At 38.9% G+C, this 16770-nt stretch overlaps 1 protein-coding gene across 1 annotated transcript; it reads left to right on the top strand.

The window, feature by feature from the left end:
• Positions 1–11131: 11131 nt before the first annotated feature.
• LOC124798713 lies at positions 11132–16532 on the top strand. Its single transcript, XM_047262231.1, has 2 exons — positions 11132–11214; positions 14375–16532. The coding sequence occupies exon 2, from the start codon at positions 15480–15482 to the stop codon at positions 16236–16238; it is 759 nt and encodes a 252-aa protein (XP_047118187.1). The 5' UTR covers positions 11132–11214; positions 14375–15479; the 3' UTR covers positions 16239–16532.
• Positions 16533–16770: the final 238 nt, after the last annotated feature.

Genomic DNA, 16770 nt, shown 5'->3' with positions numbered 1-16770 from the left:
ACTATCTCCAGTCAAAAAACTTCGAAATTTTCGTACTTTTTTCAGTTTTTTCAAAATATCTCGGTTTCATTTGCTCCTACCGCTTTAACGTCTATTTTCTTTTTTAAAGAGCACAAAAGTCTCTACAAATTTGATTCTTGCCATTTTTTTCTACTCGCAATATCGAAGGCTTTACTGCGCCTCAAAAAATACCAATTTTTCAAATTTTGAGCATAGTGGCAAGATACCTAATTTTTAACACTATTTTTTCAGGTTCTGTTCTTGTAGTATAAATACATTATACATCATGTTATAAGTTGGAATTTACCACCTCACTTTCAGGTATTCAATTTCTCTGTAGCAACATGAGGATTGCTGGGCACCCAACTATTGTGATTGTTACAATACTACCTGCAGTTCACTATGGGCCACCTCAGCCCTGGTATTTGTAAAACTATAAATATAAAAATACATCATTAAGAGAGAGATATATATACACACACACACACACACACACACACACACACACACAATAAATTGTCTCAGGAAACTGAACTATTATTAGCTGCAATATGCAACCTAATTAGGTAGGTAATTATTCTTGTGTATAAAAGCCAAACAGTTGACATTAAAAATAAGTACCTTTATTACATTTAAAATGCATTGTCAGTTACTAAAAAATGTTGACGGTTCTGGGTGTGTAATACTTGTAATATTGCACTTAAGAACACTTGAGACAGATATGAGCATCACTTCCAACGTTTTGATGGGCCAGGTTCCTCAGTGTCACCAGAAATACCTTGAGTTACGGATTCAGGGTCTGTAAATAGAGTTGATCCCAGATTGACCTCTTCTTTAAACAGCGAGTCAGCCTCAGCAAGTTCATTGGTTTCGTCAGCGGTTTCCTCAACATCCTCCATAACATCTTCTTCACTGTCTTCATATAAAAATTTTGGCACGTTTTCACAGTTGACCCCAATACATTACTTGCAAATTGAAGAACATTTCAAACCCACTTTTCTGTAGGAGCACGCTCCGTCACAGTTCAGCTTGCATGAGCATGAAACAATGTGAAGAAGTGCTTCAGGTGCTGGATCTTGGCTCATTATAACGAGTATTGGACCGTGGTCACTGTGATTCCAGCCCCATTTCTCAGGAGTTTCCCAGTTTCCCATCAAACTTTGGACTTGTTGGTAAGTCCGCAACGAATGATGTTGTGCAGCATCTTGTGTAGGTGGCAACCGTGCAAGATTCAGTTTGCTTTTTGTGGCAGACTTGGCGAATAGCTGATACCGCAAATGGTCTAGTGTGTGGGAACTGCTGACTCTTCCACTATATAATGCGATAGTAACCTGTTCTCCTGCAGTTATTATTTCTTCACGGGTAGCATGTGGTTTATTGAACGTGCAAAGCGCTGAGGTTAGGTGTTCATTTTTCGCAACAATATTGCAGCGCTTAGTTTTTCCTTGACCAAAAAAAGCAGATGTTGTATCACATCCGCTAAAGGCGTGAGTGAACAAAATATATTCACTGTCAAACTTGTAAGATGCAGTGGAAAACCACTTGTCTTCTGCATTTCCTCTTCCTGGCTTTAACAAAAATAAGTTTTCAATGCCTTGCCCCAAACCATTCATGAGCACAAGCAGGTCAACATCTTCTCCTACAATGACAACACTTCCAAAATCTTTGGTTCTTGTAATGGCAGATGTTACAATTATAAAGTCAGCATCTTCTTGTGCCTGGTGCACTTCAATGCTACATTCCAGAAATTCCATTTTAAGAAGTGTGGTCAAACGCATCTTGTTTCGTTCGTTGTACAAGAACTTGTCCTGAGGGACTTGGTTCGCCATCTCTGATTCAACCACAACGTCAACCGAAGAATTTTGTTTGGCCCTACGAATCCTCTCAGCACTCTTTGTGCTACATTTGTCTCCCTCACATGGATACCCATCAAATACAATAGCAAATTGAGATCCAAAATGACGTTGCAGGTAAGAAACATAGCTTTGGGCTATTGACTTGAAGCAAACATTTCGAGTCCAAGTCACTTTGTGGATAAGGTACCCTCCATTAATGACAAAAAATTTACTCGGTCCACCTGACTTCACATCTTCCACTGGAACGAAGGCATTGTAGAATGAAGATTTTGTTCCTTTTCGCATGCCTTTTTCTGAGAATAGGGACATTGGGTAAGGAGCAAGTTCATATTTCCGAAAGGGTTTTAACTCTTCTTCACTTTGTTTCATTAAACAAATCCTTTGGAAGTGAGTTAAAGGATCAACAGGAGTAATTTTAGTACTCCCAGCTTTTACAGAATTGAACGCAGAAAGAAGAGTCACAACTTTATCTTTCCTGTGGAACTTTACATCGTGGAAATTGTCAGCAACTATTCGTTGCTCGAAATTTGAAAAATTGGTATTTTTTGATGCGCTGTAGCGCCTTAGATATTAGGAGTAGAAAAAAATAATAAGAATCAAATTTGTAGAGAATTTTGTGCTCTTTAAAAAAGAAAATAGACATCAAAGAGATAGGAGCAAATGAAACTGATATATTTTGAAAAAAACTGAAAAAATGCCGAAATTTTCGAAGTTTTTTGACTGGAGAAAGTTTTCCCAAGAGAAATTTTGTTGGCAAAACTTGCTTTTCTAACCTTTCCAACAATATGAACGAGTTAAAAAAATAAAATCTTCTACCCCACCTTTTGCAAGGTACAGGCTTTTTTTCTGACAGTTTCACTGGACTAATTGTTGAGCATGCTAAATGCTCTTTCGACCTTAGCATTTGACCAAGGTAACACCAAAAGCGTCACTGCAAAATCTGAGAGCTCCTGAAATTGATTTTGGGAACTAGCGCCTTGCCAAAGTTGTAATCTATTGACGTTTTTCCATCAATGGAAACCACTGAAAGTTAATTTTTGTTATTTCTATGTCAGGTAATTAAAATTCCTGAGCTAGAAGGATTCTACTTTCTTTCACCACGCTTAAACACTTTTCTGAAGCAATTAGGCACACCTTTTGCAAAACCTTGACATTATTCAGCAGTCGCCTCTGGAACTCCTCTACTAAACAAAGCACATAATTTTCGCTTTATGCATTAATTTTTTTGTTCTTTCACCATATTTACCAATGAGACCTCTATTTCATGACCAAGATAAATATTAGGGGATTTGTATTTTCTACTGTCTACCACTCGCAAATCTCCCTTATAACCGAGGACAACTATCCACTTCATTAGTACCTACAGCAAGAGCTAACTTGTAAGTCTTCCAATAGTTTCCAATGGCCTGCTGTACTTGACTGGGAAGATTTATTAACCCTTTGATATTCTTCTAGAGTTGGTCTCAGAAGCGGAGGATAAAGCTTATTGATGGCACCAGAGTACATATGGTACTATATTAGTTCAGCTGTGTAATACTTAGTCTGATGTATGGGTATTTCAAAATGTGTCTGTAGTTCAAGCCACTGACTTAAAATGCGATTAACAGGAACTTCGATCGACAGCCACCTTGTGTCTGAATGGTGTACAATTTTAAGGGGTTGGGCTCCATCATTTATTGCTTTAAGCAACACCCTACACATGACTTGTCGAGAAGAAGGTTTAGAAAACCAAGAATAAATTTCACAAATTAAGAACTCAAGATTCTTTGGTAGCATTTGGGCGGCAGAGAACACTGCTAACTGAACTGAATGGCAAACACATGGGATCAATACAAGATTAGGGACCTCACATTTCAGTTTCTGATAAACCCTGTTGTTAATACTCACCATTACTGAGGTATTATCTGTACCTATTCCGCCAGCCGCTGTGGCCGAGTGATTCTAGGCGCTGCTGCTACAGTCGTAGGTTCGAAACCTGCCTCGGGCATGGCTGTGTGTGATGTCCTTAGTTTAGTTAGGTTTAAGTAATTCTAAGTCTTGGGGACTGATGACCTCAGATATTAAGTCCCATAGTGCTTAGAGCCATTTGAACCTATTTTTTACCAAGTCCTCTCATTTGTTTAAGGCCTAGACCATAATCTGGAAGTAATAACTTAACTGCAGTAACAATAAATTCAGCATTCCCCTGTTCTAATTCAACTACTCCTAAAAAGGTGGGAATATCTCTGCTTTGTTGCTTTGAAAAACATACAATGCACACAACCAACAGTTTGGTGACAGATATTTCTGTAGATTCATCTATAATAAGACTGAAATGTCCATTACCAACATCGTTCTGTAGTTCTGATTTAAAGTGCCAGAAGAGAATGTTCCTGATCAAAGCACTGCTCTTCATACAGTGTAGCCGTAAAAGAGATACATGGTCAGCACTTCAAAAAAATTTCTTCATTAGACCTGGAAGATGAACAACGGATTTACAGGGTGTTTCAAAAATGACCGGTATATTTGAAACGGCAATAAAAACTAAACGAGCAGCGATAGAAATACACCGTTTGTTGCAATATGCTTGGGACAACAGTACATTTTCAGGCAGACAAACTTTCGAAATTACAGTAGTTACAATTTTCAACAACAGATGGCGCTGCGGTCTGGGAAACTCTATCGTACGATATATTCCACATATCCACCATGCGTAGCAATAATATGGCGTAGTCTCTGAATGAAATTACCCGAAACCTTTGACAACGTGTCTGGCAGAATGGCTTCACATGCAGATGAGATGTACTGCTTCAGCTGTTCAATTGTTTCTGGATTCTGGCGGTACACCTGGTCTTTCAAGTGTCCCCACAGAAAGAAGTCACAGGGGTTCATGTCTGGCGAATAGGGAGGCCAATCCACGCCGCCTCCTGTATGTTTCGGATAGCCCAAAGCAATCACACGATCATCGAAATATTCATTCAGGAAATTAAAGACGTCGGCCGTGCGATGTGGCCGGGCACCATCTTGCATAAACTACGAGGTGTTCGCAGTGTCGTCTGAGGCAGTTTGTACCGCCACAAATTCACGAAGAATTTCCAGATAGCGTGATGCAGTAATCGTTTCGGATCTGAAAAATGGGCCAATGATTCCTTTGGAAGAAATGGCGGCCCAGACCAGTACTTCTTGAGGATGCAGGGACGATGGGACTGCAACATGGGGCTTTTTGATTCCCCATATGCGCCAGTTCTGTTTATTGACGAAGCCGTCCAGGTAAAAATAAGCTTCGTCAGTAAACCAAATGCTGCCCACATGCATATCGCTGTCATCAATCCTGTGCACTATATCGTTAGCGAATGTCTCTTGTACAGCAATGGTAGCGGCGCTGAGGGGTTGCCGCGTTTGAATTTTGTATGGATAGAGGTGTAAACTCTGGCGCATGAGACGATACGTGGACGTTGGCGTCATTTGGACCGCAGCTGCAACACGGCGAACGGAAACCCAAGGCCGCTGTTGGATCACCTGCTGCACTAGCTGCGCGTTGCCCTCTGTGGTTGCCGTACGCGGTCACCCTACCTTTCCAGCACGTTCATCCGTCAAGTTCCAAGTCCGTTGAAATTTTTCAAACAGATCCTTTATTGTATCGCTTTTCGGTCCTTTGGTTACATTAAACCTCCGTTGAAAACTTCGTCTTGTTGCAACAACACTGTGTTCTAGGCAGTGGAATTCCAACACCAGAAAAATCCTCTGTTCTAAGGAATAAACCATGTTGTCTACAGCACACTTGCACGTTGTGAACAGCACATGCTTACAGCAGAAAGACGACGTACAGAATGGTGCACCCACAGACTGCGTTGTCTTCTATACCTTTGACATCACTTGCAGCGCCATCTGTTGTTGAAAATTGTAACTACTGTAATTTCGAAAGTTTGTCCGCCTGAAAATGTACTGTTGTCCCAAGCATATTGCAACAAACGGTGTATTTCTATCGCTGCTCATTTAGTTTTTATTGCCGTTTCAAATATACCGGTCATTTTTGAAACACCCTGTAACTGCATAGTGATTCACTACAAACCATGTAAGAGCAGCTTCAGCAGCTGCACGTTCATATGTATGTTTCATAGACTGAAACAGCAATGTTGACTGTCCTGAAGTTGAAAAAGGTTCAGCTGCTTTTGAATATTTCTTGCTTTTTCCATGCAGAAGTAAATCTGACAAATGCACATTCAAGTTGCATTGGCAATATTTACACCACGCACTACCAGTTTCCCCGGGCATCTCTAACACCTAATCCTTTAATTGTTTATCACTTAACTACTCTTTTCTAAAATGAAGTACATTTGCTTGACATTCTTTTCAGAGATGCTCAGTCAGTCGTAAAAATAAACAAAAAGAGCACTAGACACTAGTTGTTGAACACACAATATTGTATGTATTGTATCGTATGTTAACTGGGGACTTAGAAACGACGGAGAGGCTCCATCCCCGAAGCAGCCGCATTGGTCCACAACTCCACGACAGCTACCGCAGTCCACTTCACCCCTCTGCTGCCCCACACTGAACCCAGGGTTATAGGGTTATTGTGCAGTTCGGCCCCCAGTGCCCCCCCCCCCCCCCCCCCTGGGAACGCGTCACACACCAGACGAGTGTAACTCCTTTGTTTGCGTACGTGGAGAACTTGTTTGTGCAGCAATCGCCGACATAGTGTCACTGAGGCGGAATAAGGGGAACCAGCCCACATTCGCCAAGGCAGATGGAAAACCGCCTAGAAAACCATCCACAGACTGGTCGGCTCACCAGACCTTGACACAAATCCGCTGGGCGGATTCGTGCCGGGAACCGGCGCTCCTTCCCGCACGGAAAGCCGTGCGTTAGACCGCATGGCCAACCGGACGGGCAAACACATAATAAATCACTACAACACTTTAGTCGGTAACCTGGAATACAGCTCCCCAGTTTGATCGGTAGCAGTCGGCAGCAGCCTGCAGAATTCGTGCCATAGTGATTTGAGATGTTTGTTGGCAACAGCGCAGCGTCTCACCATTAGCTGATGTTGACTCCAATTTCGTCTTCTTTGTTGCTGAGCTATCTGTTTTTTGTTGCGCTATATTCATTGTGATTTTTACGGAAATGGGTAGAGGCACATATCGTACATATAAAGCCAGTTCGAATTCTGGTGGTGAATGATACTCTCACTGCCATTGTTTTGCCAGCCAGGGGAGTAGAGATGGTAGTTTTAACTTCCTGATCGCCAGTTTTCGCACCAATGTGCTGGATTGAATTCAAACCTCTCCACAGTCTCTCATGAAGAGAGAACATGTGACACTGTTGATGGTGATTCGTCTGTCAGATGGGGATGTTAAGCTCGATGGCCTGTTAAATGCTTTTCGAGAGAATTACACTATGTGCCAGAACTGAGTTTCCACCTCTCCGACCTCATCCATAAAAACACAGACACGACACCACATAGTACCAACACTCATCACAGTCATGTACAAAAACGTGCCCGAAACTTTGTAACAGGTCAGAGGGGGGCAATGGCAAACCACCTTCATTCGGACCCTTCCCAGGATGGCATTTCAGGATTCCTGCTTCTGCTCCCTACACTCTGTTCGTTGGTATGGAACTTTTACTTACAAATCTATCTTTGCTTACGACAGAAAGTAGAGCCATTTGCCACCACATTATGTTTGCTTTGCTGAGTTTGCCAGTCATCAGAGATGTTTAACACTGTTAGCTAAACTACAGTGATGTACATTTCTGAATAGGAAGGAAACCTAAGGACTTAATTTCAGTTCAGGTTTCGGTTATGTCCTACATGTATTTCATTTGAATGAACTGAGTGAAACTGAGGTTTAGTGCAATACATCCATGGCACTGTCTTGCAGGTGCACAAGGATTTGGATTAGTAATAGTTTTATTGAAGAAATTTTTTTCAAATTAAACGAAACCAGAATAATACGTCAAAAAAAGGCCCGTCACACAACATGAAATAACGTCAGATTTGACGGGAAATCCGTCAACTTGACAACGCTGATGGAGACGCATACTGCGTTTGAAGAAGTGTTCCTTCTTTGCTATTGTTGTCAGAAACAAGCGGATGCGATGTTAGTGAGTCGCAGCGACACAATCGATACGTACGGACCATCTTCGAGATATATCTCACGGAAAGGGGCATGCTTAAAATCTAAGTAATATTTTATTTTTAAAAAATCATGAATTTTTTGAACAGCATTAACTTTTAATTAATACTATTGGACCAAATCATCATTTACCATTTATTTTACATTTTTCTACTGTTGCAAACATAAATGAACAAGTACTGTTCCATAAGTTCAGTGTAAGATTGGATCTTCGACCACTCACAACATTTTTATAAGCAAAAAAGGACCGTTCTACATCAACAGAGGTAACAGGGCAGTATTTGAATTTGGGTGCTATGTTGGTACTTATTGTTTCTGGTCCCATTAATAAAACTTATCAGTATGGCACAAGGATTCAAAGCTTGGATTATTGTTTAAAATGTTTTCTTGGGAATGCTTGTGGCAATGAGGAGTTCATTATTCATTAACTTATTAGATTCATTCAGCGCCAAACCTTGAATTTTAGGCTTTTTAATACATGCAGGTATATGGGAAAAATGAGTGCTAATCACAGCAATGTAGTTTTTTAATACTGGAATCATTAAAAACTTATTTGCACTGGCAAATCGCCAAAGCCTCTGCACTATCGAAGTCGTTTACTACCCCTCTAATGACCTCGAAACGTTCATTGTAAAACAGCACAGCTTCTACCTACCCACGTACCCCAACGATTTATCACTGGTTCGGGAGATAAAGGCACATTCGGTAGTTTTTCTTTGTAGATCTTGATGCGAGCACGAGCCTTTAGAAACACTGTCTTTGTGGATGAAATCAGTTTATTTACATTCACAAACGTGGAACGTACTTCTTCATCAAGGCGATGTATTCCATGAGCAAAGCACATAATATGAATAGGAGGGTTTTTCCTGCTTTGAACTTGTAGGAAGGAGCCTTGAAATAAACACGAACACAGTTTCATCTGCAGGATGATTCTGAGAATATTTTTCTAATCCACATTCACAAATCTGGCGATCGCAGAATGATTTAATTTTTCAAGTTCTTTGCAGGCTGCTAAATAGGAAGACGAAGGCTCTTCTTTTGAAGCACCAACAATTAAATTTGCAATGTAACGGGTACAAGTGTCTGTAGTTTCATCAACTGAAATCTAAATAGTGCTGTCCTTGGGTTCATTGTGTATTTCTTCCAGAATGTTCATATAAATTTTCGATACAGGTATCTAATTTTTACGTAATGTTGATTCATCTGGTATAATTTGGTTTAAGCAATATTTGCGCAGGAAGCCTTTTAGGATAGGGTTTGTAAGTTTTGTGTAGACGAGAATATTGCTTGTAATGAATGCTTCTCACAGATCCATGTTAAACCGACTTTTTCGGTTACCTTTGAACAAACCCTGCTACTGCAACTTGCTCTTGTCAGAAGTCGTCGTGGTTCTTGCTTCTGCATTCCTGCGATATGAAGACTAATCTTGACATGCTAACCTATTTGAAACTTTTTTTGCACGAAACGTTTTTCTCGCAAACTCGGCAATACAAAACAATTCCGTCATACGTAAATGTTCCAGGATGGTCAGCTATCCTCGAAACGACGTTCCTTTTTTCGAGCGGCATGGCGCACGACACGTTACACACTGCACGTCGTAAAGACGTGAACTGCGTACAAGTAAATAGAAAGCTAAACAGAAACAATGGACGTGAGACTAAAAGTTTGCGTAGTTTAATTGTTGCCGACGTGTACGGTATGACAGCAAAGGGCATTAATATGGGGCTGTTCCTCCTCTCTAATGATTTCTCTAGGCAGTGGCCTCTCGGTTAACGACTGCACGCAGTTCTAGGTCGCGGTCAATTTGTGACACATCAAAACTAGATCGAGCTAGAGACCACCTGTCTAAATATGTAAACATAGAACGAAAATATGCATCGTCACTAGTTTCTAGTTAAAATATGCAGTAACCGATGAAAAGGAGCCAAAGATGCAAATGCATATGCAACATACAAATGCATATAATCCTGTCTCTACTAATTACATATACATATATGGGTCACATAAATAAAACCTTTTTGAATTTGGTTGAAAACAGTATCCAATGACAACGTGAAAACAAATCACTTTATTAATTAAGCCAGCTTTCGTTGGCCAGACTATAAATGAAACATGACTTTTAGGATTGTTTGTTTATTTTTGCAGCCACAAAACCAAGAAAGAGGAAAATAACGACAGAAGAGGATGACAGGAGGATCAAGTGCCATTTACACAATTTTATTCTTGTCATCCCAAAGACAATAGCAATAAAAGCTTGTGTAACTCACTACTGAACCCTTTAGAAGGATTAGAATTGGAACCCGTAAATTCTGGTGATATTATTGATGAGGTAGCTTCTGAATCTCGTGTATCTATATATACACCCGTTCTGGAAGATGGAGGTAAGTATGCAGTGGGTTGGGCGATCTTTTGTAGTGGCTACTGGAACGCAAATGGAATTGTTGAAGGCCAGGTACCTCCAGAAAATTATGATGTTGCTGTTGACACTACACATTTAAAATGCAAATTCAGTCACACTTGGTTAGAAATGTACAGGCCTTCGCTTGCTTAGTCAAAGAGATTGAAAAGTGTGTTTTGTGTTTGTGTTTTTCAACCTCCGATCACTTAGTATAGAAGCTAAGGGAGTGGTAGAAAGTGGACATGCACTGTAGGCTACTGCGCAACTCTCGCACTACACATTCCGCCACGTAAACATGGCTGCCGTCATTGTTGCTCCTGCCAAGTGTAAACTACGAAGTGTAATTCAGTTTCAGCAAGCAGAAGGGAATAGTGCAGCAGAAATTCGTCAGAGAATGAGCCGAATGTACAGTGATAACTTCATGATTGATGGTGGTGTGCGTGAATGGTGCCGAAAGTTTAAAGATGGCCGAAATGACCTGCAGACGCAAGTCTGTCATTACAGCCAACCTTGAATGAGTCACATAATGGTTAGAGTAAATCATGGGATCACTATAACTGCTTTGTCTAAGAAAATTCCAGAAGTTTCAAGATCTGTCGTACAAGGCACCGGAGTTGACATAACACCAGTAGTTGACACTGTCAAATAAAAGTTCTTAAAATAAGAAAATCGCTTAATTCAGAGATAGAGTTTTGACTGCTGTTGTATGGTGGTGCCATCTACAGTGTAATTTGATAACTATCATATTTTTCTAGCAGCCATTATTGAAGTGGGTGCTTCTGTTTGTAACAGTGTGTTGGTGTTGCTCTGCTTTCGTTGAGTTTCTTCTCTAAATCGATAAGTAGGTACATTTTTGATGTGGCAAAGCAAACATAAGATATTATTATTTTTTGTGTATAGTTTTTTAGATGGTTCTAGTAGTAAAAAAAGTAAGCGAATTTGTGAATTTAGGTTATGGTATGGTCAGGGACCAGGTGTCAAGTACTGGTGCTAATATGTTCCTCATTTTTAGTAGTTGGCACGTCTGTCAACTATTGAGTCCAACAACGTTTTTAATACCTTTTTCATTCCCTGTATCCTCGTAAGCTTAGCTCCTATAAGACTTGGCGTTGTGGAATAGATGCTAAGTCCGAATCTAGACCTAGTTACGTATATAGTAATATGCCGTTTACATTGTATACCCGGTCCTGTCGTAAAGTTAGTAATGATGATGATTGAAAGGACTTGGTGTACTTGCTGAGAATGTTACTGTAACTGGTGATGTAACCCTTTACTACAATTATTAATAAAGTCTGATCTGTAGTGTCAGCCGCCAGTCACTAGATGTACATCTGGTGAACGGGGGCTCGAGGATGCAACAATTTGAAAATAATTGAAAACATAACATAGTGGCGCGTTGGCTGTTGAGCACCTGTGTGGCTGCATGATGCAACCCGCTTTGGCCGGCTCGCCAGCGGGTACGCGTGCTGCATATTCATTTAGCGTCCGTGTCAACGTACAAACGATATTGGACTTGTCATACATAGAAATTAACAATATAAAATGTACAAAATGAAATTGTCTACAATTGGATTTCATACACAAAAATTAAAATATAGAATGTACAAAATGAAATTGTCTATAATAAATGACAGCAAACGTACATTTTTTCCACATAAATGGTTTATAGTAATTTGCTTCTCAGTAACAATATATAACTAGTAGTATAGCTAGTAAAGTATAATAAAAGCTGAAACAAACGAAGATAGAAAATTTTAAAGGTTAGTTTGTAAAGTCATTTTCTTGGTCTTCAAGATATTCATTTATTGAGTAGCAACATTTATCAATTAAAAATTTTCTAAGTTCCAGTTTAAAACTTGTATTGTCCTTTAAATCTTTAATGTACTGAGGCAGTGAATTATAGAGCTTAATGCCCATGTGGCTTACATGCTTCTGAGATCGTGTTGTTCTTACTTGTTCTATGTGGAGACCATTGTTGTTCCTTGTGTTACAGTTGTGACAGTCTGCATTTGTGTGGAGATTGCTTAGATTAGCTTTGGTTAAGAGTACACATTTAAGTATATAGATTGATGGCAGAGTAAGTATTCCTAACTTTTTGAAAATAAGTCTGCAGTGAGCTTGTGTTGGACTGTGGGTAATTATTCAAACAGCCCGTTTTTGTAAAATAAAAATGTCTTTCAAATTAGATTTTGAGCTGGCCCAGAACACTATTCCAAATGAGGCTACAGAATGAAAGTATCCAAAGTATGCCATTCTGATGCCTTCTAGAGTGCAAACATTTGCAATAACTCTCAGTGCAAAGCAGGCTGAGTTAAGTCTGTGTGTAAGAAATTTTACGTGGTGTTTCCAATTCATAGCTTCATCTATATGCATTCCTAACACTTTTCCAAAATGCACTCTCTCTATTCGTCTGTCATCCAGTTCTAGATTAATGTCTTCATCCTGAATCATTTTACCAAACTGTATGTAATTTATTTTCTTTGCATTGAGTGTAAGTTTATTTATGCTGAACCAAGTCTCAATACTTTTTAGGATTTTGTCAATAGTTGACTGTAACGAGGTTTTAAAGTCGCTCACTATCAGACTTATCATCTGCATATAGTACAATTTTGGCTGTATTATATTGTAACTGTAAATCATTGACATATATCAGAAACAGTAGTGGCCCTAAGATGCTGCCCTAGGGTACTCCTAAAGCAACTTCTTTTGCTCCTGAAACTAACCTTATTTTTTTATTTGAATTTAAAGTGGTGAGCTCTACAATCTGAGATCTGTTTTTGAGATATGACTAAAACCACATTATAACTCTTCCTCTAATACCTACTGCTTGCAGCTTATCAAGGAGGATTTCATGGCAGATTGTATCGAAAGCTTTAGATAGATCTAAATTGATTCCTACTACACTTTTGTTTTTTTTTCCAAATTTTTAATTATTTCTTGGGTGTAGTCTATGACTGCAGTTTCTGTGCTTTGTTTTGCACGAAAACCATGTTGATTTCTATTCCAAAGTTTATTATTGTCTAGGTAACCGGTGACTCTCAATTTCATCAGTTTCTCCAATATTTTGGAGGAAGCAGGAAGAGGTGATACGGGACGGTAGTTTTCTATTTTATGTCTGTCTCCATTTTTAAATAGTGACCTCACTTTTGAGATCTTCAGTTGCTGAGGAAACACACCTTCACTAAAGGATAAATTTGCAATACGTGCTAAAGGTTTTGCAATCTGCACTGCAGTCCCTATTCTGATTGAAACTGGTACTTCATCAACACTTGCTGCCATTTCTGGTTTGAAGCTTCTAATCACTCTAACTACTTTCTACTCATTTTTTGAAGGAATATTCATACTGCAGGCAACCCTTGGAGCTTGTATTATGTTTTGTTTTGTGAAGTTTAAGTTTAGTGAAAAAATAGTTATTAATATAGTTTGCCATTTCCTTCTTTTTATATTGCAAATTTCACTGCTTTTGAGTATTATTTCTTCCTCTTCTCCCAAGGTAGTAGTTTCATTACTCACAATGTCCCATATAGTTTGTAGTTTGTTGTCTGAGTTACTGATTAAATTGTCATTATATAGCAACTTTGCCTTTGCTATTGCCTTTTGGTATATTTTCCTGTATGTTTTTACATATTCTACAAACTGTGGATCTGAGCAAGTTTTAATTTCTTGGTTCAGTCTTTTCATGGTTACACTGGAAGTCCTAATGCCTGTAGTTATCCAACGTTTGTGTGATTTGTGTTCTGAAGACTTGGACCTCACTAACTTCTTAGGGAAACACATTTCAAATTGTGACATGAATATAGAAGAAAAGGTACTATATCCATTATTTGCACTTAATTCTGATCTCTATTTGTGTTAAATTTATCGTTGCATGTATAGATCCAGTAGTTGACACCCTATGATTTGATTAGATTAGATTAGACTGTCAACCACTAGCTCATACCATGTCAACTACTGGCATTCAAGTAATGTGAATTTCTGACATTACGTTTTGTATTATTTAGGTCATTATAATCCCACGAGTAAAAGGAAAGATGCTCAGTTATCCAGAGGAACAAATGCAGCTTGCCATTGATGCAGTACTTAATGGAATGCCTGTTTTTACAGCAGTAAAAAGTTTCTCGGTTTCGAATTACTTTAATGTACAAAGCCAGAGGGAAGACGCCTAGAAATCGTCACATGGATCCTGATACAGTTCTTACCAAAGAAGAGGAGGATTTATTAGTACACTGGATTTGTACTATGGCTAAGGCCGGATTCCCCATAACAAAACTCGGACTTCTGGACAGTGTGCAGCACCTGATTGAACAACTGAAACGTAAAAATCCCTTTGTTTGCAGCCACCCAGGGAAAACTTGGTACAACGATTTTATGAAGCGCCATCCCAATTTGGGATTAAAATGTCACAAAATCTGACATCAAGCAGGGCAGGAGTAAAGCCAGAAGCTATAAGAAACTGGTTTGATGAGATAGATAAATATTTAACAGAGAACAATTTTAGGTCAATTCTTCAAAGTCCCGAAAGAGTTTTTAATTTAGATGAAACTGCTTTCTTTCTGAACCCCAAAGGAAACAAAGTGTTGGCCCTGAAAGGAGAAAAGTACGTGTACCAGCAAGTGAATAGTGACGAGAAAGAATGTCTAACAGTTTTGTTGACTGCAAATGCAAATGGCGATTTAGCACCTCCAACGACGGTGTTTAAATACATTAGAATACCACAGGAACTAGCAGAAAGTGTACCAAAACATTGGGGAATAGGTAAATCTGAAAAAGGTTGGATGACTGGTCCATTATTCTTTGAATTTATAACGAATGTTTTCCATCCTTACCTTCTAGAAAAGAAAATACCACACTGACAGTCATTGTGTTTATTGATGGCCATGCATCACATCTCACCTTACACACAAGTAAGTTTTGTAATGAGCCTGGGATAATACTCGTAGCTTTGCTTCCAAATTCTACACATCTTCTTCAACCTATGGATGTTGCCGTCTTTCATTTGTTAAAGGAAAGTTGAAAAAAACAAGGTACATCAGTGGGGAATGGAACATTTGGATCAACCAGTGCTTAAGAAGATCCATTTTGCACCCTTACTGGAACAAACTTTGGATGAGTTCATTAAACCGTTTGAGAATGGATTCAGGAGAACTTGTTCCATGGAATCCAGAGGCTGTAGACTACTCAAAAATTCCATCAGTCAGTGATGAAGTTATACTTACTACTAACAGAACTGCCACTTCTGAAACATTAAACTTAAGAGTTGGATTTGAGGTTCTAGAAACATACACTGGGAAAGATAAACTTTCATGTTTTGAGTCTTTAAGTGATGTTTGGGAAGGAAATATAAATGACCAGTCTTTGTTTTTGCTTTGGAAGGAAATTAAAAATGATTGTCATAATTCTATCCTTTCCCAGTCTGTTGACGACACAAACAACTGTGTGGCAAACCAAAATGAAAAATTGGAGGAAGGAAATGTCCATCCAGATGAAAAACAAAATAATGAAGTAATCAAAAATAAAAAACAGGAAGAAATGAAAATCTTGGCAGGCAACAACCAAAATAAAGAAAGAGAGGAGATTAATGTAACAGACCAGTGTGTCACACCAAAGAATTCAATGAAAAATTCTGATTTTCCTCAGTGTGCTTCTAGTGGAAACATTAATAGGAAATCAGGAGACCAACCAATCCCCTCCCCATTCAAACGTGCATTATTTTGGCCACAGAACACAGGAAAACAAGGGAAAAGAAGATTAAGAGAAAAACTTCCAAGTGTTGTGACTTCCAACCACTGGGAGGAATATCATCATAAGAAGGAACAACTGGAGCTACAAAGAGAAAGACCAAAAGCTGAGAGAGCAGAAGCATGAAAACTGAAGAAAGAACAGTCTGAGATTGCTAAGAAACTCAAGAAGCAAACTAAAGCAGAGAATCGTAGAAATCCAAAAGTGCACAAGAAAAGAACAATTTCAGTGTCCTCAGATTCTGAAGATGAAGAATGGAGTGAGTCAGGCAGCAGTATGGATGAGATTAGTATGCTCCCTGATAGTGATTTGCAGACATCTGATGGCAAGGAAGACGACAATTCTGATCAAACAATTATAATAGAAAAATAAACAGCAAACAAAGAAGAAAATATGAATAAATTTTATAAAAATGGCGAATTTCTTCTCGTTTTTTTTTTTTTTTTTTTTTTTTTTTTTTTTTTTTTTTTTTTTTTTTTTTTTTTTTTTTCCCCCCTGGAAAGAAGAGATATTTCAAATATGTTTGTATTGTTCAGCATGTGTCTGAGGATGGTGAAATAGAAGTAATGGCTCTAAAATCTTGCAACTGTCAGAAAAAGTTATTTTATGATGATGAAAATGATGTTAGTGCTATTAGTCCATCACAGGTTATTGACAA

The sequence above is a fragment of the Schistocerca piceifrons genome, chromosome 5 (genome assembly GCF_021461385.2).
Source record: "Schistocerca piceifrons isolate TAMUIC-IGC-003096 chromosome 5, iqSchPice1.1, whole genome shotgun sequence".
NCBI classification, from domain to species: Eukaryota; Metazoa; Arthropoda; class Insecta; order Orthoptera; family Acrididae; genus Schistocerca; species Schistocerca piceifrons.
Note: the sequence above shows the minus strand (reverse complement) of the source record. Positions and strands in the feature narration are given on the sequence as shown.